General features: G+C 42.0%; 1 protein-coding gene across 1 annotated transcript in view; it reads left to right on the top strand.

Moving 5' to 3' along the window:
• Positions 1–25287, top strand: part of atad2b (ATPase family AAA domain containing 2B) — a 65021-nt gene extending 39734 nt beyond the window's left edge. The window contains 7 exon segments of the mRNA XM_077016821.1: positions 12378–12412; positions 12414–12533; positions 12535–12722; positions 12724–12959; positions 13670–13797; positions 20685–20813; positions 22986–25287. Of these exon segments, the coding sequence (XP_076872936.1) occupies positions 12378–12412; positions 12414–12533; positions 12535–12722; positions 12724–12959; positions 13670–13797; positions 20685–20813; positions 22986–23027 (878 nt within the window). The 3' untranslated portion in view covers positions 23028–25287.
• Positions 25288–26054: the final 767 nt, after the last annotated feature.

The raw sequence follows: 26054 nt of genomic DNA, 5'->3' as shown, positions 1-26054 counted from the left end.
TTTGAAAGCAACCATTTGAAAACACTTTAGATTTTACCGTCAATCCGGCCCCGGTAAGAATGGGCTTGATCGTTTGCACACGCATAAAGACGCTACAGATGATATTCGGGAGTTACAGTGATTATAACTCCTGGTAAAATAAAGTTAAAATAAAAATAGCTTAGTTCATTGAGCACTCTAGTTTTGTTCTAACTAGATATTAAGACATAATACTGCTGTAATACTGCAAAGTCGTGGTCAGAGCTGAACTTCATTATAGCCAGTGTGTATTTTATTTAAAATAATTAACCCCCTTGAGCCAGTGTGTCTTTGGACATAGATAATCCCGTGCCGTTTGCTGTGATGGATAATTAAAGTCTTATTTATGCATAGAAGCGTAAATCGACAATATCATCTGTAGCGTCTTTATGCGAATAAACGAGGCTAGACGGAATTCGCCACAACACCGGCTGAAATCCAAATCTGTCGCACATGAAATGCTACAGGCACCGTTCAGAAACAGTTCAGTAGATATATGCGGCTTTTAGAAAATACGGTGTATATATATATATATATATATATATATATATATATATATATATATATAGATATATATATAGATATATAGATATAGATATATATATAGATATATAGATATAGATAAAAAACAGATAGATAAAAAAAATATATATATATTATATATATATTTTTTTTATCTGTGAAGTGGAAGTTCTGGAAGCTAACGTAAGCCTACCCATTTTATTAATGTTACAGCACTTTTATTTTTGGAAGCACTTTCATATACTTTTTATTTTTGTGATTTGTTAAGGAAAAAGGTGTAATTTTATTTCTGGAAGTGGCATGTTCTCAGAAATAGGCAGCTAGCCTAAGCCTAATTCTTGTACGAAGCAATTTGTTGTTTTTACAGAAAGAGCAGTATTTTTGTATAATAAAATGTTTGAGTAGTGGCCAGTTCTGGCAGCTAGCCTAAGCCTACCAATTTTATTTGTTTTACTACAGTTTTATTAGTTTAATGTAGTGTTCTGAGTGTCGGCCTCAAACAGACATGTTGTCTTGGATTTACCTTTGTGTGTTTACATTATTGCAATATGTTGATAAAACCTTTACAATTATAATATCTTTATAAAGGTACTCTGCTTTCATGCCAGCAGACCGGAGTAGCTCATTTTGAATAGAGAATTGTTTTTGAATCGGAAAATAATCGTTTTTGAATCGAATCGTTGGGATCTGAAAGAATCGGGAAAAAATCTAATCGTGACCCCAAGAATCGATTCTGAATCGAATCGTGGGATTCCCAAAGATTCGCAGCCCTAGTTCATATCTCCCAAAGCTGTCTATGGAACTGGTGAACCGCTGACAGTGGACACACAAAACTCGTGTGGGTGTGTGTGGTGGGGGTGGGTGTGGGGGTGTGTGTGTGGAGTGAGGCTAGTCCATGTGGTCTGATGCCACAAAGGTGCTACTGTAGCAGGAAGTGCTGAAAACCTGCTATGATATCTATGATGAAAACATCAGAACATGATCAAATTGCCCATGCTGACTTCTGTCCACTGTCAAACGTGTCATGGACAAGTGAGCACCAGAAGTGGCCCATGGGAGAATGTTATTGTGGGTGATCCCTGCCAAACTGCAACAACTATTCATGGATAGTTTGAGGAACATGACAGAGTTGAAGTTTCTCTAAATTCTCCAGATATCAATCCAGTCTAGCCCCTTGCAGGTTAAAGGTCTTAAAAATCTGCTGCAAACGTCTTAGTGGCCGAGGCCACAGGGACTCTTTCTGAGTTTTTGGACCTAACCAACATTAGCCGATATAGCCGATCAGTATAGACTCTAAACCAAAAGTAAGCTACACTAGTAACCAAACTACTACCCAAAAAGGCAATACATGTTTTGAACTGGGATTAATAACCTGACCTGTAATATTCGTTATGCATCGCTGGAAGACATATCTTTTTGTACATGTGGATAGTTCACAAACCTAGGTAAGACTCGAGATTCCTCTTAGATGGTTTAAGATGCTGTTTACTCATTTATCATTATCATATCATCTGATGTCCATTAATCTTGGGTCAAGAGCATTGCATTGTTGATCTTTGCCAGCTGCCGCCTGTTAGTTGAACCTGGGCTCCAGTGATACTAAATGTTTCATGCAAGTGTTGTTCATTGGATCAATTGTCATTTTCCACAGTGCAACTCAGACAAACTGGTTTACTCTATTTAGTAACTACTGGATATGTTCTTGTCTTGGAAGACTAAGGCCACAATGTTTAATTCATGCATTCTCCTGTATATGGTTTCTTGTCAAAGCCAAAATTGTGATCAGTAGACTAAAGCTGTTTGACCTTAGGTGAAGTATGTGCTTCAGACTCTGTTGACTTTGTTATAAATCCCCAATTGGCTATAATCACTTTTAATGAGGGTTTAAACATGATCTTTGAATTAGAAAGCTAAACATGCATTTTGGTTTTTGGCATTCTATTTTTCTCTGCTCTGTGCATCAGTCTTCTTGCTTTTTCATTCGCATTTCTCTTAAGCATTAGCTGGTTTTGTAATAAACTTTTTTGCATCACTTTGTTTCTTTCTCTCTGTCCCTCCCTCTCTTCCACCCACCCTCCTTCCCTCCCTTTATTTCCTGGGCTTCAGGTAATCACAATCCCAGCTTGGTGTTAATCCGAATTTTATTGCCTCTTAATGGTGTCCATTAAAAGCAGACTCTGTTGCCAGCAAGCCTCGTCTGTCATGTCACTCTGCACAATTGCTGGTGTAGATTATAAGCGTTCAGCACAGCAGTCGACGCTGAAACAGCGAGACCTTCTAAGCCAGCCATGTGATTTCCATGCTTCCTGAGAGGTGCTCCCAGATGAGGGACCAGGATTCTTCAGTTCTAGCTTGTCATGAAAGTGACTTTCTTCCTTATCACTATTTGAACATTTGTCATGGCTGGCAAAGTGGAACAGGAAGGTCTCAGTAGTTCCTTATGACTGCATAAAATGACCTGAAATTGTTTATTTTATTATTTTTTTAAGAATTGAGACCCACAGATATGTTCAACCCTTCCCTCAAATTCACTTTATTATCTTGAATAGACCTACTTAAACATTTGATGGTAAAGTCAGTAACTCAAGCAATTTTATAGTTCGTTCATTTGTCATCCAGCTGCCTAGTTTTGTATGGTCCATACAAAACTAAAAAATGGTTTGTTTGGTTTGGTGGCAGTATATCTCATTGGTTATGGCTTGTGCTACTCTAGAGCACATAACTTCTGTCAGTTATGATATGGTACTGCACAGGTAATTGTATAATTATAGTTAATTTGATTGTATATTAAATGTAATCCTATGACTCCTCCTTTTTCGGTTTCTAGTATGATCTCTGTGATCGACAGCATTCGTTTTGGCGCATTATTTTGTAATTGTGCTTGCAGAGAAAGTCGAGAAGCTTAATGTAGATATGTACTGTAACAACATACAGTCAGTTATGGTGCTAATGGCAGCAAATTTTATTTGAAGCATTTTAGTAAATAATTGTTCTAAAGTGCAATGGGTCATCCTCGTCATCCTGGAACAAAAACATGCACTTCCAATTGAAAGGTGTTTCTAGTTAATTTCCATCTATATTGTGTATTTTTAAAAGACTGCTTTTATAATAATAATCTTTATTTGTATAGCACCTTTCGTGCATATATACAACTCAAAGTGCTTTACGTGTGTGTGTCTGTGTCTGGGGGTACATACAACACACTTGTTTTTTATATATTGAAAAACTTGTGCAATTATGTTGATGCTTTTTAACAGTCAAATAAAAGTATTTCTTTTTTGTTTAGACTAATGTTACGTGACACTGCCCAGTAGACACATGATTTAAAATGTCCCTAAGTTCAAAGCTCAATCCTCACCAGACACGGTGTTTGCTTATAAAGGAAAATATAAAGGAAAATGTCAAAGCTTTTGTGTTTATGCCATGAGCCCCAACTAAAAGTAACATTTTGAACTGCAGTGTCATCCCCCCCAGCTTGACGAGCTGCCTCCTTGCATGTCCACACGTATATACACATTCAGTTTGGATGTTCCTCTGATATTTATCACCACCCCCCACCTCCCCTGGATGTGGTGGAGCAGCAGAAGTGTATATGCAGTGGGTAGCAGCACCACCTCTGGGCATGTTGACGTGCGCCTCGCCCCACTGGTGGAGTGGAGCAGATTTTGACTGGTCTGCTTCATTTCCAGAGGCACAGACTGAATCATCTATCGATCGAGATGCCTCATTAAGTGCCACCGCTGTGTGATGCAGGCCAGAGTGACTGTGTCCTCTCCGTTGACCTTTCTCCTGCCCCTCCCTTTCTGTTCTCTCCTGCCCCTCCCTTTCTGTTCTCCTGCCCCTCCCTTTCTGTTCTCCTGCCCCTCCCTTTCTGTTCTCTCCTGCCCCTCCCTTTCTGTTCTCCTGCCCCTCCCTTTCTGTTCTCTTGCCCCTCCCTTTCTGTTCTCTTGCCCCTCCCTTTCTGTTCTCTTGCCCCTCCCTTTCTGTTCTCTTGCCCCTCCCTTTCTGTTCTCTTGCCCCTCCCTTTCTGTTCTCTTGCCCCTCCCTTTCTGTTCTCTTGCCCCTCCCTTTCTGTTCTCCTGCCCCTCCCTTTCTGTTCTCCTGCCCCTCCCTTTCTGTTCTCCTGCCCCTCCCTTTCTGTTCTCCTGCCCCTCCCTTTCTGTTCTCTTGCCCCTCCCTTTCTGTTCTCCTGCCCCTCCCTTTCTGTTCTCCTGCCCCTCCCTTTCTGTTCTCCTGCCCCTCCCTTTCTGTTCTCTTGCCCCTCCCTTTCTGTTCTCTTGCCCCTCCCTTTCTGTTCTCCTGCCCCTCCCTTTCTGTTCTCCTGCCCCTCCCTTTCTGTTCTCCTGCCCCTCCCTTTCTGTTCTCCTGCCCCTCCCTTTCTGTTCTCCTGCCCCTCCCTTTCTGTTCTTTGCTCTTGCTCATTTGCACTCTGGCCAACTTGTATAGAAAAATATATATAAAACATATTTATATAAGTATACATATGGGCGTATGGGAATATTTGACATTGTTAATGTGAGAATTTCACAAGTGTCCATACATATTTATTCCACATAGGCATGGGATATCTAGAAAAGGAAGCAGTGGAGAAGTTTCCTCTGATACATGTTTGATGGGTGATACACATGATTTACACCATGTGGAATTGACTTGAATACTTAGGAAAAAGTGAGAAGGGCTTCATGCATGCAGATGTCAGTTTATTTATAAATGACCAAGAGTTGTGACTGGTCAATATGACACACAAGGGTTTACTTTTTTATTTAGTTCATTACCATTTTAACCTTCCTCAAATTTTAATTCAGGATCACCCAAACATCCAAATTTAATACTTTGGCACATGTTCAGTTGTTTTGGATTGGGCAGTTACATTTCTATAGCCCAATATTACTCTTTCCATCACGTTTTCTTATTGAGCTATAGGGAATCACATCAATATTACTAAGCACTGAAATGTGTCAAACTGTCATGGTTCATTACTTTGGATAAAATAGTAAATTTTGTTTATTTGTTGTTATTATCGATTTTGTTATGCAGTTTATTAGAAGCCAAGCTGCTGAGTGTGTGGCTCTGTGCAAAATATCTTATTGCTGGATATTCCCAGCCATACCATCATTTCACTGCTCCCCTAGGACAAATGCACTATGGCCACCAAAGGCCCTCACTCTTGCTGTCACTAGATCCTAGATCCCTTGATGTCACTAGATCCAATGTTAGGTGGATCTTGATGTTAGGATTCACAGAATATATGGACTTCACAAGTCTAAATTGTCAGTGTCCGCATCAGTCTTGTCACTTATACACATGCAAATCTACTAGACTAGTCTATAAACTAGTGGTGTCAATTCCAGGTTCATAGATTAAAAATCCTCACCAGGATTTTGCTCAAGCTTGCTAGATTTTCTAATTAGCAATCCAGGTAAAATTAGGAGAATCAACACAATCCAGGAAGCCTGGGCAAAAGCCTGGTGAGGACTTTTAATCTATGAACCTGGAATTGACACCTCTAGCAAATACCAGTAATTAGTATTAGCCCAGAATCTTGGCGTTGGTGTGTTGAGTCAATAGCAGAGGGCTTCATTAACAGGGCTTCCTCTCTGACCGTGGCATCATCAATTAGGTTAATTAATTTTTGAGAGGGTTTTTACTGTCCTTGTTACTGCGTACGTATTTTGTAGCTCTAGAATTTATTTGCTGAAGAGTAAAAATGCTTGTGCCCTTTGTTGGCACTCTAAACAAATAAAAATATAGGCCAATTGGCAGCAGAAATGCGACCTGTGTGAGTCTGAGAATAGGAATATTGACTGTAAACTATAGGCTGGGTCTCTGTCTCCAGGCGGGTGTCCTAGAACAAAAGACTGAGCTGATGTGGAATGTGGAGCCCTTATCTGTGCCAGGCTTCCTCCCCTCCAGCAGCTCATTTAACTTGAATATGCCTCACCCCGCTGTCCCCTCCTCACCCCCGAAACGCTTAATAACATTCCCAGCGTGAGGCACGCACCACCATGCGGACTTTTAAATAACGCCTGGCATTAGCGCCTTCGCAGCAGCATAAAAACAGATCGTATCACTCCGGCGTCGAGCAGCTCTGCCAGTGGGATCAAGAGCTCCTCTGAACTGACAGCATGCTCAGACACCTCGCACACGTTCTGTGTAGTTTGACATGTGAGGTTAGAGGCTAGGTATTTTACTGGGAAGCTACATAAAGTGGTGGATGAAGAGATGCTGTGTGCGGGAGGTAGACAAAATATTGGAAAAGACAAACTGAAAAAGATAAAGGTGACGCGTAAAGAAACGTGTGTCTTACCAATTTGTTCGTAATGTGTCTGTAATAAATCCACATCACGTAATGTATCGAGCCTTGTTCCCCACCAGAAGACAGGATACATGTCTGCTGCTGCTCCATTTGATAGCTGGATACCTGTTTGCTTTTCTGCTGAATGATAAAGGTCAACTTCCTCCTAAAGAATAGATTGGCTAGTTTCTATTACCTCATAAAAAATAATTGTCACCCATTATTTATAAATGCACAAAGCCCAAACTCTGATGGCCTTTCCAAAGAGACATTTGACTCTTCCTCATGCAACATCTATCTGGACAACACTCTAGCCATTTACGCTCTCAGAAACGGAGAAATCAACATTCTGAAACGAGAAAACTTGCAGTATACATTGAGGGTGTTTTTGTTTGTGTATTCAGGACATTGAGCCTGTATGTGACCCGTGAGAAACTGAGGAAGTTGTGTCTGATTAACAATAGAGGCACACTGACCTGGCTGTTGGACGTCTCCAGGCGGAGGTCATGGGTCACAGTCACCTGTACTTGTGTTCCACACCACTTGTCTATAGTTTGTCCTAATCAGTGCTATTTTTCGGCTGATTGTGCATGCTGAATCAAGCGTCGGCAGTCAGCCATGAGGGAGTTTTCTGATTGGCTGTTCAGTTTAAATTTGACTCAAAATGAGGTAATCTAGACATAAACTGAATCATTGCGGGTTGATTCTATGAGGCATTGTGCTAGGCAAACATACAGGGTTTCTCAGAAACAGGTTGTCTGATTCTTCCGTTCCTGGTGAGCTTTCACCAAACCATTTTTCTGTATCTTCATGGAGTATGTTCATGTTATGTGGGTGACGCCTCCTGTTGTGTACACAGCAAGTCATGGTGTTGTCTGTAGTCCGTTTTGGTGTGTTCAAGTGTAAATACCGAGGACGGGTGACCGTGAGCTGACACACAGCCATCATCATCAGTCATTTGTAGCTGGAGTTGGTTCTTCAGTGTCAGTGTGGAGTTCTCCAAGCATACAGTAAAACATGATAACCGTACATTGCCTGCCCTGGCTTTTGGTTTTATTTTATTGCATTTTTTTTTGTTTCTCTGTATATTTGTCATTTATATTAAGGAAACACAAAATCGCACTCTTAAGCTTTCTGCAAGTAACGCTCGCATTAGTGTGGTGGTCTTCATCCATTTAGCCTCTGAACCTACGAATCCAGAGCTCCTGCTGGTGTCCTTGAGAGATGAAAGTCCAGAAAAGTAATGACTGTATTTTAATACATGGATGGGCAATCTCGTTTTATGTGTAGCCTCATTATATGAATTGAGAATACCGAGTGTGTGTGCAGAAATGACAAGTAGCTGGGTGTAGAGAATTAATATCCATCATGCACTGTGAGGAACGCAGCTACAATAACCTCAAAGCCATTGCCACACATTATCTTTGTGAGTATCACATTGACGGCACAGTTTATTAATACATTTTTTTTTTCCCTAAAAATGTTACCCTACTGTTTAATAAATTTAAGCAGGGAAGTATTTTGGCAGGAATTGGTAGGAGGGGGACAAGGCTAAATATTCCTGGCGCCACATGAAATATGCATGCATTGAGCCTTTTAATTATTACAAAGTGCTGTGCTATTCCAGGCAGAGGATCCCAACACTCGCGCGCACACACAGACTAGCGCACGAACTCCTTACGTTGGCCGTCTGGGACTGTGTGTTTGTGTGCTCCAACAATTACCATGCATTATTTAGGAGCGGAGACAACTCATTCTCCTGCCCACCACCGGGCCCGATCCCACCGTCCGTTCAGGTAATGGCCACGGTAACCGCCAGAGACGGCAGTCTTCAGGGCCACCAGGCCTCCGCTTTAATGATCAGTAGAGTGCCCATCTGTATGTGTGCGCCTGCTCTATTAGGAGATGCTTGATTGTTTGTTTCCCTGCATTTTCCTTTAACAGCATTATATATACATAGAGGGAGGCTGTGAGCACACTGTAGCAGTAGCTGGACTTGTTTATTCTGGCCTTATTAAACCACCTCACGTCCTTCCATGGCTCAAGCTTATGGAAATACACACGTTCTTAAAATGTTTTTATTTCCTCTGAAGAGCAGAAAAGGTTGCTTATATACTGCTGGCCAAGGCCGGTCATGACTAATTGCCATGTTTAGAACATTTGACATTTATAAATGAAGTATCAATTCAAAGGAGCAAATGCACCTCGTTGATTAAAAATCGCCGTATCTGAATACTGAAAGGGTTTTATTAGTGTTTTGGGGCATGTTCATGAGCAGGTTTGACCATAAATGAGGATAAACATTTTGACCCCCCCCCCCCCCCCCCCCCCCCCTTTTGGCATCGTATGTGTGTGTTTTGTGTGTAGTCATCAAATGAGCAGTCTTCCCATTCCTGCAGTATGACACGTAGCTCAGCACTGCTGATACTGCACATGGTCCACAGCTGCCCAGCAGAAAGACTGTAGGCATTGTTCATCCCCACGAAGGGCACCGGCTTGTCCCAAATCCATCCCACCTTCACCCGTCACACCTCGACCTCAGCCTCCTCGGGCTAGCAACAACCTCACACCTCTCCTCCAGAGAAGCAAAATGCTTCACTCAGCAGTCAGATTGGTTTTCCTGGGCCTGCATTTATCTAGACACCATCCCCATGGGCAAAAACAACTACTTTTTCCCCCCAAGTATATCCAGGATGTCCTTGTTGCTTTGTTGTAGTGAGGTGAAACCGTTTACCTGGTAGACATGGTAACAGTAGGTAAGAGGTTCCCTGCGGTTTTCTTTTTTACTTTTAACTTGTGCACTCTTTACTGTGAAGTCTTGATTGTGCATTTAGATGATTTCTGGACTTCTTTTACATGAGTCTGTGACTACAATCAGGACTTGTGCTGATCAATCTTGCATCAAAATTCCAAGTGGAAAATGAATATATTAAATTATTTTTAAGAAATTAATTTTGTTTAATTTGTCATGTGTATCACAGTTAATTTTCTGCTGTGAAGTATGAGCCTTGGTTTTTAATTTTTCTGAGAATTTCATTCCTTCATTTAAACTGCACTAATACAACTTTCATACCTCTGTACTGACCATCCGTGTGTACTTGTAGCCTCTGGTGACCTGAGGTAGTTTATTATTTTTTTTCCCTCCTCTTTTCCCCTTGCATATCAATTTTGTTCTTTCATGATTGAGGGCATCGATTACTTAATCAGTGAAGAGATGTTTTTTATTATTCTGGCGTTTTCTAGTCTGGGCTTGCAGCTGATTACACATGAACTCTTTCTGCCTTTGTGATATTAATTACGTGTCATTAGGGAATTATATGCTGCAGTTTTCTTTGAAGCCAGTTGCTGCCTTTGTTACTATGTCTCTGAAATGTCAAGTCGTATTGCATGTGTGATCACTAAACACGTGTAACAAAAGAGTTTAATGGTCTTCTCTTTAATTGGTCTCTCTACACAGACCTCTTTTAGACAGCCTCGTAGTCTTAATTAATTGGGTCTCATCAATTCTGCTTTATTCAACGTCCATCTGGATGGTTGTGTTGGAGAGGTAGGGCTTTGTCTCCTGTTATTGTGCTTGCTGAATAACCTTGCATTGGTTGATTGCTGATGTAGTTCTCACATTGGTATGGCATGAATCATTAATGGACTTAATGCCAAGTTTCAGCTAAGACAAATTGGTCCATTCTGATGCTTTTCAAAGCGTGTTATGGGACTCAAATTGTAGTGCCCTTTACGGAAGTTTTTTAATGTATTTTTGCTGAGGAATCAGCCTCTTTCTGGGACACAAAGACCCTGCATTTAATTAACTACAGTTTGGAACTAGTAGCTGTGCTGGAGATCGTGACGAATACAAATTAAGATCTGAAGTCAAGTAGGTAGAGTGTTCATTTTGTGCCTGGTAGGGCTGTAAGGATTCACTGCTTTTAATTGGAGCAGAGAAACGTGTTGTGATGGGGCAGCAGCTCTTCATGCTGCCTGACGGGGGCTAGCGGAGACGGTGTGTGTATGGTGCCCCCCCCTTTCTCGAGCTGGTTGTATAATGTCACGTCAAATGTCAAACGGTGGAGGACAACTTTACAATGCAGCACCAAGTTTGCATTAAACTTGTTTGGACCCACATTGGGATTCACGCAGAAGACAAAACCATTTCTAAAAATGTTACAGTATGCAAAGTTTGTTGAGTAGCACTGAAACAAGGAACACAACATATCCCCCATCCCACAGAGAGCACCAGGCACGGCCTCCCAAGCAGAGGCAGCCCATCTGTTTCTTCAGCCTGTCAGCAGCTAGCGTTAGCACTCTTAAAAAAAGACCAACTCACCTTCAGCTCTCTACCATGCAGTGTGTGTGTGTGTGTGTGTGTGTGTGTGTGTGTGTTGAAATTTAGTACCTGTGCAATTAAAATTTTTATCATATGTGTTGCATTGGAACTCAAAATCATTGCCTGCTTTCCTGTATCAGTTTGTCGATCATATTTTGAGATGCGCGTCATGTGTGTCTAAGAGGAGCTGCAGCCCAATAGTATCAGTAGAAGGCAGGCGTGGGGAGACCTGCTGACCTATTGCACACGGTAGAATTACACGCAGTGTCAAGTTCCCCAGGAATTCCCGCTGTTTTATGAAGCAGCCTAGATCCTGCGCGCTAAGCCTCACTGCACTGAACCCTTGGCAGCCCCCCTGACGCATGTACTGTTCCTGCAGTTGGGAGCGTGCTTTCATTCCTCGTTCTCTTACCCCGTTCTCTGTGTTCTCCTGCGCCGTTCCTGCCTCTGCCTTTGATTACATCTGAATGGAGTAACAAGTGACCCACAATCAACCCCCTTGTATGGTGGAAGAAAATAATAAAATAAACACAAACAGGACTGTTATTTAGATTACAATAACTGGTGTGATCATTAATGTTTTGTAGTGCAGCATGACTGCACAGTCAGGCTCAGTAGCTGGTGGTTAGGGGAAGAACGTTTTAGCCTTTTGGGCTTCTGATTTATCGACTACATCTGGGCTTCCTTCCATTGTTTTCAATTAGAAATTAAAAGTCGGCCTCCTGTGTGGTAGCAGTGCTTCCCGCCAGCTTCCTCCTCTCCGACCAATTACACAGTGGACAGGTGCCGTGTGGTCGTAATAGATTGGCCTCTTCCTCTGGGCCCATTTTCCTCCCTAGTGAACTGTGTCATGGAGGACAGGCTCCCTTGTGTGGACTCACTCCGTGTGTTGATATTCATGTGTTGTGATTCATTTTTGTTTATTTTTTTGCTTTGATACCAGAACATGGGGTGGGTAATCCATCTTAAACTGTGGTTTAGTGCATCTGTTGATTTCTTGAGAAGAATTTGGAATATGATAGATTAAGATGGAAATTTCTGACTGTACAGAGGTTGGGCTGTAGGACCAGTGCACAAAACACTGTCCATCTTAATTCATAATCAATGTCTGTAAACATTTACTTGGCTTGAAATGATCTTGAGATGACTCATGTTTATTATAATCCAATGGTGTAAACCCCAAAATGAGGGTTTTCTAACTGAAGCTCTTCTGCCATGCAGACAGCATTAAGCGCAAATTCCGCCGGCGGTCGGTTTTGGGAGCGGGGCATCATCAGGAAAAAGAAGATCAGTAAAAAGGAGGAAGCGGAGGAAGACGAGGACCCTGAGGAAGATGACTGTACTGAAGACTTGGCTGGTGCCAGTCAGGGAGATGCCTGGTCTGACACAGGATGAGTCCTCCTGTGACACCATGGACCCCCACCCGGACAAACCCCTCACCCAGCCCAACGGATACGCCCTCTCCACCGAGGAGGAGAACTCCAATGAGCCCACTGCAACCGAGGCTCCTCGGGAACCCGGCGAGGCGAAGATGACTACCTCCACCGAGGCTCCTCCTGGAGAGGAGAAGGGAGGCGTCTGTGGTCTCTGCCCCTCAGGACTGTGTGAATGGAGACGAGTCCATGGACAGCATAGACAGCGTGGCCCAGGACAAGGAATCGGAAACGTGTCCGGAGGAGGCGGCCGTTCCTGTCGAGGAACTCGTGCAGGCTGGAGGTGAAGACGCTGTAGAAGAATGCCAGACACAGGAGTGCACGCCTGCGGCAGACGGAGCAGCTAGTGATGGAGATCAAGAAGGAGAAGGTACTCACTGTGCAGTCCAAATATTAGACTGTAGACCGTATATCCTGCTAAACTAAAGGCAGTGGTATTTACATTTGGAGAGTTTTATGCTCTTCTTTGCAAATAGTTTCTTTTCATTCTTTCATAATTTGAGTGCATGTATCACTAAAACAACTAATGTATTTTGGAGCAAAAAAAGTATCCATGTGTGCACGGAAATACGGTTCTTCAGTCTACACAGAACATTGCAACATAAATATTGTTTTTGGTTATCTTAAGGAACATCTAATGTCCTTTGTTTCTGTTATTTATTCACTGGCATCTTGCAGACAGTTATAGTATTATTAATTCCTGCAGTGGCAAAATATAATTGTGTAGTCCTAGTCAAAAAGATCTCGTACCATATGGAACATTGAGAATTAGACACAAACAGGATTCATTTGCATTACAGCGAGCTCAAAGATATTGCCAAGCGATATCTGTTCAACTGCCAGGTGAAACACTTGTAACTTAATGATCTATTGGCCATTGGCCCATAATCCACCATCTGTTGCAATTTCTTATGGTCAAGGTAAAGCCAACAAGTGCAAAACCTGGAGAACACATCACCTGTTACAACGTCCATATAGGAGGCTGTATTTTCTGGACCTGGACATTTCAGAAGCCACATGTGTTCAAGAACACTGTAACGTGGTGCCTGTGGTTTCCTTTCCTTTTTTCCCCTTTCATAGGCACCTGCATAGAGATGTGGCAAAGTAGCCAATCAGAACAGCAGAAGGACGTTCTAGATGACAGGCCAGAGGAACTTCCACAGGCCCCGCCACCTCCCGTTTTAGTGGTTGACCATCAGCGACTTAAGGTAAGAACCCCATGTTTAAGATGCTCCTCCTTTAGACCTCAACAAATATACAGACTTCAGCATCGCGCTTCTGCTGCTTTAGCATCACGTTTCTGCTTCCCATAATGCAGTAGTGTAGGTAAGTGTTGTAAACTGTGTGCTACATTTAGACAAGTGATCCAACACTGGCCGTTGCACAGTGTGGTTTATTTGCTGACATGGTGCGTGTAGTGTAAATTCCTCTTGGTCCATTCTAGCTGTGATTTCAAGTATTGCCAAAACAAATGGTGCCACTAAGTGGAATCACCACCCATTTAAATATGAGGAAGCCTGTTTCAGATGTAACATTTCTTCTAGTAATTTACTTGGAAATCAAATGACTGTGAGGGGGGGGGGGGGGGGGGGGGGGGGGGGGGGGGGGGTAAAAAAAATTGGAAGTCTGCTTAAATTTGCTTTCCACTGCTGTTTACACTGTATATTTGTTCTATGACTTCTCAATAAAAAGAAAATTTTAAAAAGGCAATCAAATGACTACAGCAGCATGACCAGGTGGGATTTTGCTAAGGCTGCCAAACTCAACCCCGACAGGAGTTTTACCGAATTCACTGTAGAAGTCATGATGGATAGAATTGTACATGCTGTACCCGCTCTAATTCTGTAATAGGACAAAGAGCACTGCTGTCACAAGAACGTTTCTTTCACCTATGAGTTCATTAAGAGCATTGAACTAAGGAAAAATATCATTTTGCACCTCTCTAGCTTGAAATTGCCACACTTATTAATTGTGCACACTTGGTTAATTGCAAGCATGTTGAACTCTGCTGATTCTGACGAGATAAAATGAAAAATCCTTAGGTAGTTTTGGGAGAAAGGTCCATCACCGCGGTGATGGGATCATCATGTCTCTTCTGCACCATTCCCATAATCTCTCTTACATCTGCTTCCCTGTGTGTTTGAAGACTCATCCCCAACTCTAGAAATCACTGGCATCAGTGTGTTTGAAGACTCATCCCCAACACTAGAAATCACTGTATCAGTGTGTTTGAAGACTCATCCCCAACTCTAGAAATCACTGGCATCAGTGTGTTTGAAGACTCATCCCCAACACTAGAAATCACTGGCATCAGTGTGTTTGAAGACTCATCCCCAACACTAGAAATCACTGGCATCAGTGTGTTTGAAGACTCATCCCCAACTCTAGAAATCACTGGCATCAGTGCTTGTCTCTCCTTGAAAGCAACAGAAAATTCTAGAACAAATGTATCGTCCTGTTTAAAATTGTGCTTTCATGCCATGATCCGTCGCAGCGGGCCTTGTCTGGCTGATTGGCAGTGAGAGGCAGGCCTCTAACTGTTTTCAAGGGCTTTGAAACCAAGGAGTGGCAGTCTCCCTTATGCCCGAGTGCCAGTCGGTGTAACTCTTTGAGATGCCTCTCGGGCCAATGGCCACGCTAGCGAAAAAGAGACAGAATGAAAATGGAGAGGAAGTGGGTGGTTATATCACAAACGGACACGCGCCGCCACCTCCCTCTTCCTCCTCCTCCTCCTCCTCGGCGGCGGTTGTCGCACCATTATCTCCCCGCAGAATGCCCCCGAGGGCTTCAATCAACGGCCCTGCCTCTGGGCCTGACTGATGGGGCTCGGCAGCCCTGCAGGCGCCCGGCTGGCCAGCAGACTGCCAGAGCTGAGGGGCACGGAGACGCCGGGCGCTTGTGGCACTAATCTGACGGCTTATTTGTTCATTTAGGGAGAAAAGGCAGATATCTTTAAGAAACAGATCGTGAAGAAACACGAGCTGTGAATAATTGCTTTTTCATCCCTGGCTTATGGAACAAATTGAATTTCCGGTGAAGTGGTGCGAAGGTTGCCGTTTAAGCAGATATCTCCTCCTGGTTGGCTTGGCAAACTGCCTAACACATATTAGGAATGAAAAGTGGGCCGTTTCCTTGAGTTTCATTCATATTCATCGAGTGAAGAAACGCTCATTACTATTGACACTCTTGTAGCGTGGCAAGGGCCTGAAATACCTGTGGAATTAATAATAATAAAGAAAGTGTCAGGATAGATGGGGGTTTTGTTTCCACACCAGCCCTTTTGAGTGGAGTATGATTTAGTGTCACTTCACTCGTCAGTTCAGAGATGGACGTGCAAGCAGGCTGAAGCACATACAAAAACAGACCAAAATACCCACCGCAATTCAGCCTAATGGGAGAGTTGCAGGTATAGACACTATCAATTCTAACAATCTGAATTCATCACAGGACTTTGGTTTTGCCCTACTCTCGTGGTTGTCAAGGTCTTTCTTGCAGAAAATTACCCTCATATTGAAAATCTTCATCAAAACGTCCATTACAGTGTCTTAAGACATCACATTTGCTCTTTGCATATCCATAAATATCGACCCGTTCCAGAAATGACGCGTCACTCTCATTTGCAGGCCTGATATTGGCACCTCAGCCAGCAGAACCATTAAAATGTCTGTTTAGGCGGAAATGGCTAAACACAACAGACAAGTGCTGGATTTTTATTTTATTTATCCCAGTGTTTTCGCCGCTGCTGTGTGTCCCCGTTGGCCCCCGTTAACAGTCCTTCTTTTTGCACTTACCAACAACCCTGTGCTTTTTTAAAGTTCTCCCATAAACAAACTGAGTTCTTTGTTAGAGTATGCATTATTGGCATATACTGAAACGGAGGGGAGTCTTTTTATTTTACGTTTAATATTCATAGCCGAGTGCAGTTTAAGGTTAGAGCATTCCTTAGCTGAAAGTTTTAGAACGACAGGAAAAGTTTTCTGCTGATTGGTAGGTCCTTTCACATCAAAGCTACAGAATGTCGGGAGAAAACGGTGTCAGAGATTTCTTTATGGCAATGAATGATCTGGAAATGATCAATCAGCAACTTGGACACCTCGGTGAGAGTCAGATTGCCGACTATCGTCTGAAGTTCCTCCTCAGTTTCAGAATGGAGTGATTGCTTAGCATCCCACTGCTTCATTTGAACGTATTACATAAATGTCACAAAAAATGAAATAATTTAAAATTTTAGCTGAATATATTGGGAGAACACAGTAAGTAACTGAAAAAGTAGTTCCACTTTGACATGAAAAGAAGGTGAGAATGAAACCAAATAGTAAAAAAAAAAACCAAGACGGGTGATGTCACCAAATTTAATGCAAAGTAAGAAAATTAAAAAAGGACCTTTGTAAACCTACTCGGTACTATCCGTACCCCACTCAGGAGTGTTCTTCACAGGGTAGGGCCTTTAGTGTCCTGAAGTGTGGGTCTAGTTGGGTGTTTATTTAATGCACTGTGAAGGTAGTGTAAAACACTGGGAGATCTGATCATTGTTATTGTAAAATCTACACCTACAATAGTCATTTTTGAGAATAAGGACAAGATTAAAAGCATACGATGGCACTTCATTGTTAACTAGCTCCACAGAGTCCTGACTACTTTAATACTTCTAAATATTTATACATGAATAGCTCAGAGTCCAACACAATGCTTTCATTGTGGTGGTCGTATTTCCACATCATTCTCTACTTAAGGTAATGGAGTTTCATAACTGACTCAATCTGAAATGGTTCTGAATTGTTTCATGTTTGTTATAGTATCTCAGTATTATTGAGGATCCAAGAACCATTTGAATCAACTACAGAAGCGTTGTTTTCAGAGTTTTGTTCTTTCTTTATTGTGAGTGTAATTTTTTTTTATCTTTAATGTTTAAAAGGTCCATTGCATTTTACCTGATACGGTTGTTTTTCTAATTCAGCTCCTTTTTGTTCAGCTCGTTTTGAAATCAGAGCTTCGGCGGCACCATCTGTTGAATTCCCTGGTCCCCCTTCTCTCCTTTGTATGTTCCAGCTTCTTGTCTTTCTTCATTTGAAACGTGATCATTTTTTATTTGTGAAGTCACCTGCAGCACAGCATTAGATTCTGTTAAAACCAGAGGAAAGTCTTTCTTCCTCTTGCTCTCTCTCATATCTCACTGTCTCCATTCAGTGTTGGCATGAACGTTACAAAATACCTTATTGCCAAAGCAATTGAGCATAAAAGTAAATGGCAGAAGAATTGGGAAGGATAAAATAGAAATAAAACCATTTAAAATGTTCTTTTATACAATTGTTAATCAGCCACCATTAATCAACCAGTAAAAAAACAGAGCTGTTCTGTCTGCCGCCCCCCCCCCCCCCCCCATCAAGTTTTCTAACTTTAATAACTTTCCCTGTGACATGTACACCATTGGACTCAGACACTCTCCTCTGGTCTGTTCAATCTCAGCAGTCACCCAACTTTGAAGGATCAATAGCCCATCACTAATGGACCATTTTTGCTCAGTAATGGCATAAAATGCAGTGTTTGTACTTTAAAATATTAATACTCTTCGTTTGAAGGAGATTACAGCAGAGAGATGAGCAGTAAACAGAACATTGTCTCCTTTTGTACTCTGTGTGAAAAGCCGGCGTGTTTTATTTGGCCCATGTACAATGGTCAGTCATAATGCTGTTAACATCAATATAAAGGCAGTGGTGGTATTAAAGATTTTTCCTAGACCCGATGATCTATAATTTGACATCGAGGCATTTCAAGTGTATTGGTCAGATTATTACTCTGCACTAAAGGCTGATAAACATCAAACAGTTGGAGTTAAATGGACCATATCAGCAGCTCCTTTACAGCTAGGATTACCCGTCCATTCAGGTTTGACAAAGCAGGGCTCCTACCCCTGACCATTTGCCCACTGTCAGTGACAGTGGCACAAAGCACAGCAGGGGCCTGAACCTAATCCCCAAGGCCAAACGGACAGGCTAGCGAACTGTGTAGAACTAATTATTTTGTATTCCTTTCCATGTCGTTCATGAATTATGGTCCTTGCTGTTGACTGCTTTTGCTTATTTGCATATGAGCAATCTGCTTCTAGTAATTTGTCATTATTAGTGTTTTATTCCTGAATCCAAATCGTAATCCAAATTTTTATATATTTTTTACTTGTACATTGTCAGTTTGAACACATTTTTTTCAGTACAGAACTTGGACTTTAATTTGTATATGCTAGTGAGTGTCATCACACTGCTATATTTAAGGTTACTGTTTTAGGCTGACCTTCCTATCAGCCATCAGATGGCGTTAGGCAGTTGGAGAGACTCCCTGCCGACCGCCGCCTGGGTTCAGCGCACCGTGTTCTGCACCGTTGGCTGTAGTCGGTCCTCTGTGCTCTTTTGGCTGATTGAGCATGTTGAATCAGCATTGGCCATCAGCCGTGAGGGAGAGTTTTCTGATTGGCTGTTTGACTCAAAATGAGAAAATATAGACATGTTTTTTTGTTGTTGTTGCATTGTAGCTTGAAGTAGCATGGCAGTGTGCTAGGCTAACGTTGTATTTTGCTACACAGACGGTAGTTTAGTTATGCTGATTGTGAACAGGTGGGGCGTCTGTCGTTACCTTAACATTACTGTTTAACAACTTCATGGAAAGGAGGTGATGAACTGGGAGACACTGGGAACTCTGTGTAATGGCTATGAGTAGCCTGTACCGTCAGGAAACTGTGTTCTTTTGCACAGGCATCGAACATGTGTGTCGTTAATCAGCTGAATGCACATTGTTGATGTCGGGCGGCTGAGCTGACTGAAGACTGACGCCAGTTGCTCATAGTTAGCATAAGTTGTGTCTGGTGTGCCCCTTGCTGGGGAAAGAGCCCTCCAAAACACAAGCAGTGTTGTGCAAATACTCCTGCCTATAGCTAAATAAACATATAGCAGTCTTTTCGCCAGTGTTCTTTGTGGCAAAACACTTTCTCGGGATACGAACTGATGCCACCTGAGTCAGGGATCATAGACTAATAACTCATCTGTATGCGTGTAGATGAGCAGCTGATTGGCCACAGGACCACTGTGATGAACATGTCAATTGAAAAGGTGTAGCTGGGTCTGAGGCACTTTAATTAAAGTGAATGTGAAATGTAAACAGCACTATGCTGGAGCAGTGTACAAAATGGAAGGTAATTATGATTTGCCTTAATTAGCTGTCTCTTTGATCTTAATTGCTTTTGAAGATGGCTGACCCCATGTCCTGACGGTGCGGGTGGGAGGGTTCTGTTGGCATAGGCGCCGTGTGTGTGGCCATCCCCTATTTCATTTCTTTGAATATTTATTCAACACAGTTTTATTTACTTTCCTGCTTTTGTGTGTGAGGCTCAGATTTTAGCTGCCACGCCAAATTTGAGAGCGTTAGCGCCCTTGGACTGGAGAGGCGGTATTAGTGCTGCAAGCCAGTGCAGTTTAGCTGACGTGCAACAGATTAGGTGATGACTTGGTACAGTTTAGCTCTTGGCACACCCTTCTACTATAAATTGCAGACAGTAATATTTTTACATTGTATAAGTTCTTAACATTTGTCCAGTGTGTGTTTTTGTTGCTTGGGCTTTTCACAAGGGGTTTGTAAGAAAAAAAGAAGAAGAAATTTTCTGCAACATTTGCATAAAATGTGCTTATGCTAATTACTTTGCAGGTACTTCTAGCAATCTTTTACTTTTAGAAAGTTTACTGTCAGAGGATGTTTTAACCTTGGTTGTTTCAGTAGGAGATTCATCCTTGCTCATTACTGTTATTGAGAGTGCATTTGCATGCACTGGACATGAAGGAGGTGAAGATCTTTCACCAGTTACATGCATTGTTTTTGCAGGAATGACCCGTTATGGAAAAAATATTTTCAGAATCCAATAAGGTGTCTGTATAAAATCCCTATAGACTGATGAAACTGTAGGATTGTACATTCGTTCAGGTGGGAATTTTGCAAGTTAAAGTGTATGTCCTATGATGTGCCATATCTGTCTTCTGGCTGCATACACTTGTATGACTCTTTGTCCCATTATCCCCTGCTTGTTGAATGACCTTTGACCTCTGTTTCCCAGGCCCTACTGGATCAGGTAGTGGTGAAGAGTGAGGGCTACAGTGTGGATCTCCTGGAGAGGGTCTACTCCTTACTCAGCCAGTGCATCTACCAGCACCGCAGAGACTATGACAAGACCCACCTGATCGAGGCAAGTGGCTCTTATGATCTCAAGCACAGACACAAGTGACATCGCTCCTAAAAACGCTGCATGTCTAAATCAGTGCGCTGTTTAACACTCAAACCTGGAACTTGGAGTTGACCTTCATGCCACCAGCCTAGTGGGCCGTGGTAGTCAATGCCCAGTTGTGTAGAGGTAATATACAAGTGTCAAAAATCCTTCATTCATAACCTTGCGATTTAATTAAATTTTGCTAAACTTTATTTTGTGAGAAATCACCTGATGTCCTTAAAGGGTTGTACATTACTTCAAATTGATAGTGTGCTGTGAAAATTGGACAGTACCAAAGAGAAGGTGAGCTCCTAGCTGGTGGATGGAGTTTTGGTGTTGCGCCCTTACTAGTGAGGTACTCTTTCTCTGCACACTTGAGCCACATTGACTCTATTCACATCCCTGCCTTTTTTTTTTGCTCCGAGGTCCTTTGCCCTTACTTAACTTCAGGGTCCTAATGCAGCTCCATTCCTGATGGCTCTTTTTGAAGCCACTTTCTCGACGCGAGCTGAGCCTTTGATAAGGAGGCCGGATATTTAGCTTCAGCCATTTTCACTTCCCATATGTTGGGGGAGTTCAGTACATGGGGCCAGTTGTGTCAGTAAGGTGTGATGTGGGTTAACTCAGGATGGCAGAGCCAGGCCTGCACGTTATTTCCAGTAGACATTACTGTGCTGTATTGATATAGGAGAACGTAATGTTGTGGCTAAATGTGCCATTTCCCCCCACACGCTCAGTCTTTTGTTCTTCACCTACTGTGGGTTCTGTTCCTCTGTGTGGACGTATTGAAAACAATGTCGGAGGCAATAATAGGTTCTCATGCCATCGCTGCCTGTATAGTGAATGCAGCAGCTTGGCACACAAAGAGACATGCTGAGAGAATTAAAAATGGAAAGATCTCTGCTGGAATTCATGGCCGTCTCTTGCGTTGCCCACACATCCTGTTTTAAAAAGAAAAAAATTTAAAACAAACATTGCCGAACGAAATTGCTGGCGCACTATTTCAAAGCTGTATAATGTCACAGAATGAAAGAGAAGGAAATGAGTCTATCATGTTTGTGTAGCCTTAAGCAGAAGGATGCATGAAGGCCGAATGCTGACACACCGAACAGCTGCCGAGTGTTGAAATTAGGGCACCATGTTGATTGCAGTGAACTGTGGCCCCGTCCCCTGGGGAAATTATATTTGCTGTTCTCAAATCCAATAGTAATGGTCTCTGCCCACCAGAAAGAAAGCGTAGGAGCACTGAGGTGTGCAGGCCGGTGAAGCCCTGAGCTCATTTGTACACTCTGCCCAGGTAGCCTCTTTAGTGCCCACAAAGACCACTCTTCATTATTCCCTGGTCAAAAAAAAAGAGAGAAATGTTGCATCTCAATGTTGGAGATCTTTTAATGTCGAGTGCGGCGAGCATGAACGGGCCTGTTGCACAGTGTCTGTGGATTTCACTCCTTATGCCAGTCGGACATTTTTTTTTCAGATATTTCAGGTTCGATTGTCATCATCCGCTGCCCATTTATGTAAATATTCCTGCTTGACTGCTAGTACGTGTGGCTCATACCAGCAGGGCTGCCTAATAACACAGGACACTCCCGTATCCGTCTGGTAGCTGTAGTGCGCGTGAAGCTCTGGGCTGTGGGGCAGGAATCCCTACAGGTGCCTCAGCACCTCCACAATCTTGTTGCATGAGTGAATTCTTAATATTCGCCTACTTCGCACCTCTGATTAGCGACCGGGTGACAGTGCATCGGGGGAAAAACGAAGAAAAAAAAAAGGTTTATATGCATATTTAATATTCAAGATTATAATGTAATTATTTGATAGGATATGCCAAAGGAAAGAAATGTCAGATAAAGAGCGTATTAAATACACACAGGATGTTGTAATGGTGTAAAATGCTGGAAATGCTTTGATTGAAAATGCACAGGTCTGGTTTCTCACCGTGGCTAGCGTGCTAAAATGAGATAATGCTCTCTGGTGTTTTCATCTGTTTTCTCCATCATGCTGCTTTTGTAATACAGCAAAAGTTCATCATTTCAATTCACTATTTTTGTCCTAATAGCTAGTAGCAACAAAAAAAAAGGTTCTTGTCCTACAAACGGCACCAGTTTGTAAATATGTCTTACTGAAGCCCCATCCTTTCTTCCATTTCAGGAGATGGAGAGGCAAGTCCAGCATTTCAAAACATTCCTGTGATGAATCGGGGGCTTTCAGCGGTGATGGTAATCGGACACTCCTGTGATTCATGAGGGAGCCTGTTGAACCAAGCGGAGGAGCTGAGCGGCTTCGCTCTTAAATGGGAATGTGAAAGGAGAAGGTGAAGGAGACCTTCAGAGACCTTACAGTGGCCACCTTGGTGCTATTGTCTCAGGTACCTGGACAGAATCCGTCTACAGAACCAAACGCAACTCAAGACTCATGTAGGTTACAGTTTTTACAAACGTATATGCCAATTTCTAATGGGCTTTATTGGTGCTATTGGGTGCTGTTGTTTATCCATTTGCTGCTCTTTGGGTTTCCTTACAAAATGAGAAATGGAAAAAAAAAACACGTCAAAATATTAAAATATAAACAATGTTTTAAAAAAGAAAAAAGAAAAAGATTGTGTGATGTCACTCAGACCTCAGCCTCCTTGTCAGGAAGAGACCACACACACACACACACACACACACACACACACACACACACGAACACGCACGCTTGCACCAGACAGGCACAGATTCTCACCAGCAGTGGCAAAAAAAAAAAGTGTGAAAGTGGAGTAACGCCGACAGGTCGGGTGAGTTGATGTCGTGAGGAACGCAAGTCGCTCGCCCTCTGTGTCCACTGTCTCGGTGCGTCCTCGTGTCCGCTGACATCTTCCACCAGTAGACACTGCATACCTACAGTCAAGCCACCCGCTGCCCAAAAGAACACAGTTTCCTAGGACATTTTTTTGTGATCTTGGATCCTGTTGGACTGTAAGCATTTTCTGAATCTGCTTTTCAGATTTAAGGACCTCTGTATTAAAATCCTTTCTAGTTGAATACTGAAATGTCATTCTGTCAAGAGTTCCAGTAGAAAACATCTCCAAATAGAATTAAATGAACATTGTAGATCTATAACAAAAAAGATAAACCCTATTTAGATTTCGTTTGGATTAACTGGGTTCAGTAGTTAAGGTGTTTGGAGGTTAGACTGCTGAGCACACATTTTAACCACCAACAAATACTAATTTAATAGAAGACCGAGATTACAAAGTATTCATCACCATGTCTCTTAAGCCTGTTTTTGTTACATAAAGGGACCTTGGCTACACTGATATTCTCTTTGGAAAAGACGACTGCCTTCTGTTTTAATCTAACAGTGGGCCAAACATCTTCATGTAGATCATGTTTTCACAATTGTTTCTACATGCACATGAAATACGCCCACAAGTTCAGCGTTTTCTGTAGCCAGGTGGTTTTGCCATGACTCATTCTATGTTGGAATATTTTGTCGTTGTACTGTTACCTCTTAGTTTTTTTTCCTCTCCTTCATTTGAAACAACGCTATGGTTGTTTGCTTTAGAAAAAACATGAACCAGGCGGTGCGAGCCAGTATCCGTGTTTAGCATGTAGTCATTCTCTTGTCATCATCTTTTGGTGTTTGCCTTTTACTTTATTTCCCCAACAGATTTTGTTTGCTCTTGGCTAAGTTCTGCTGACTGATGTTAAACCCTTTGATTGGTAGATGTGTGTTCTATCAGTAGGTAGGTTCTAGATAATCTTTGGCATAGCACGACTAGCTTCTTCGCCAAGTCTTTTGAATGCTTTTTTTGATCTGTTACTTTCTCCAGTTTGTAGGAAGATTTCAGCCAACCCGAAACTCATCTCAATTTATGTAAAGGTGAGGCACAGTTTAAGAAATAGTTTGAAACATGCAAAAATGGAGAAAATTGCTCTGGACTACTGCAGTGAGATAAAGAACCATGGCTACCTCAGTTATTGTGATGCTGACAAGAAGCTTCTGAATACTTCCAGTGTTTGTCAGTATGATCCATCACTGCACCCATGATCATTAATGGCCAGGTGCTGAGACCCAAGGGTGGCGGCACTAACCTGTTTCTGCTCCCTTAGGGTTCTTGTTTGTTTGTTTGTTGGTTTGTTTTTTTTTGTTGTTGTCTGTCTGTTTTGCAGTTGAGCCGACGCAATGCAGCATGTCTATTCCAGTGAAACTTTGTATTGTATATTGGTTTTGCTTTGTTTTTTGCTTTTGTTTCTGTATAATTCTTTTTCCTTCAGCAAACATTGGCATCCCATGATTTTTTTTCTTGATTAAACTATCAAACGGGCCTTCATGGTGGCAGCCATATTGGTTTTCCGCTACAAATTCTTTCCTGTCACACTTATAGAATGACACCATTTATATCTTTTTCTGGCTATACCCATTTATTTATTAACATGAGTATTAAACTGGATGATGGTCTGATGTTTAACTATTCCTTTGTATGCAGTTTGTTAAAAAAGCAACCAATTGGAAATTTGTTACTCATTTTGTTTGTCTCAGTGTAGCACATTTGTGTAGCAGGTTTGTGCAGGTGGAGAGTTTGGAGGTTCACTTCTCTCAGGTCTCTGCTACATTAATGACCTTTATTTCATTATTAGGGTGGTGGTGCTTCTTGGATTTTGTGGTAAAAGAAACGTCAAACAGGACAAGTTGCAAAATAGTAAACGAATTATGACGAATGTGACGAATCATTTGTATCAGCCCTCTTGACATGCATGTTTGGAGTTTCTACTGTCATGACAACTGGTTCTGAAATTCTGACGGTACACGTACCTTACACAGCCTCAGTCTCAGAAATCCAGGCAGGATAAAATGTTTCCCATGTTCACGTCTAACTGCTGTACACCTAAATTCTGTGAGGTGTGAAATAATTAATGAGTGTGTATTTGAAACACATGCTATGATGCAGCATATTCAAATGTGTTCAACAAAATGAACTGGCTAATCTGTAATGATAACATAAATGAATAGATTATTAAAATACAATACACGCAGATAAAAAATATTTGGGAAACATTATTCAAATGTTTATTAAAGTAACTAAGAGACAAGCCTTCATTAATTAAAAAATTATTGTTAGACTCCCTGCATTCATAGTTTCATATTTCAGACGGTTCCATTCTATAATTCCCCCCTCTGGAAAATGATGTTTTGATTGTATGAAAGCATACTCATGACATTATACGAGTAGTGTTC

Source organism: Brachyhypopomus gauderio, chromosome 9, assembly GCF_052324685.1.
Source record: "Brachyhypopomus gauderio isolate BG-103 chromosome 9, BGAUD_0.2, whole genome shotgun sequence".
In the NCBI taxonomy this organism is placed as follows: Eukaryota; Metazoa; Chordata; class Actinopteri; order Gymnotiformes; family Hypopomidae; genus Brachyhypopomus; species Brachyhypopomus gauderio.
This window is presented reverse-complemented; position numbering and strand designations above follow the sequence as displayed.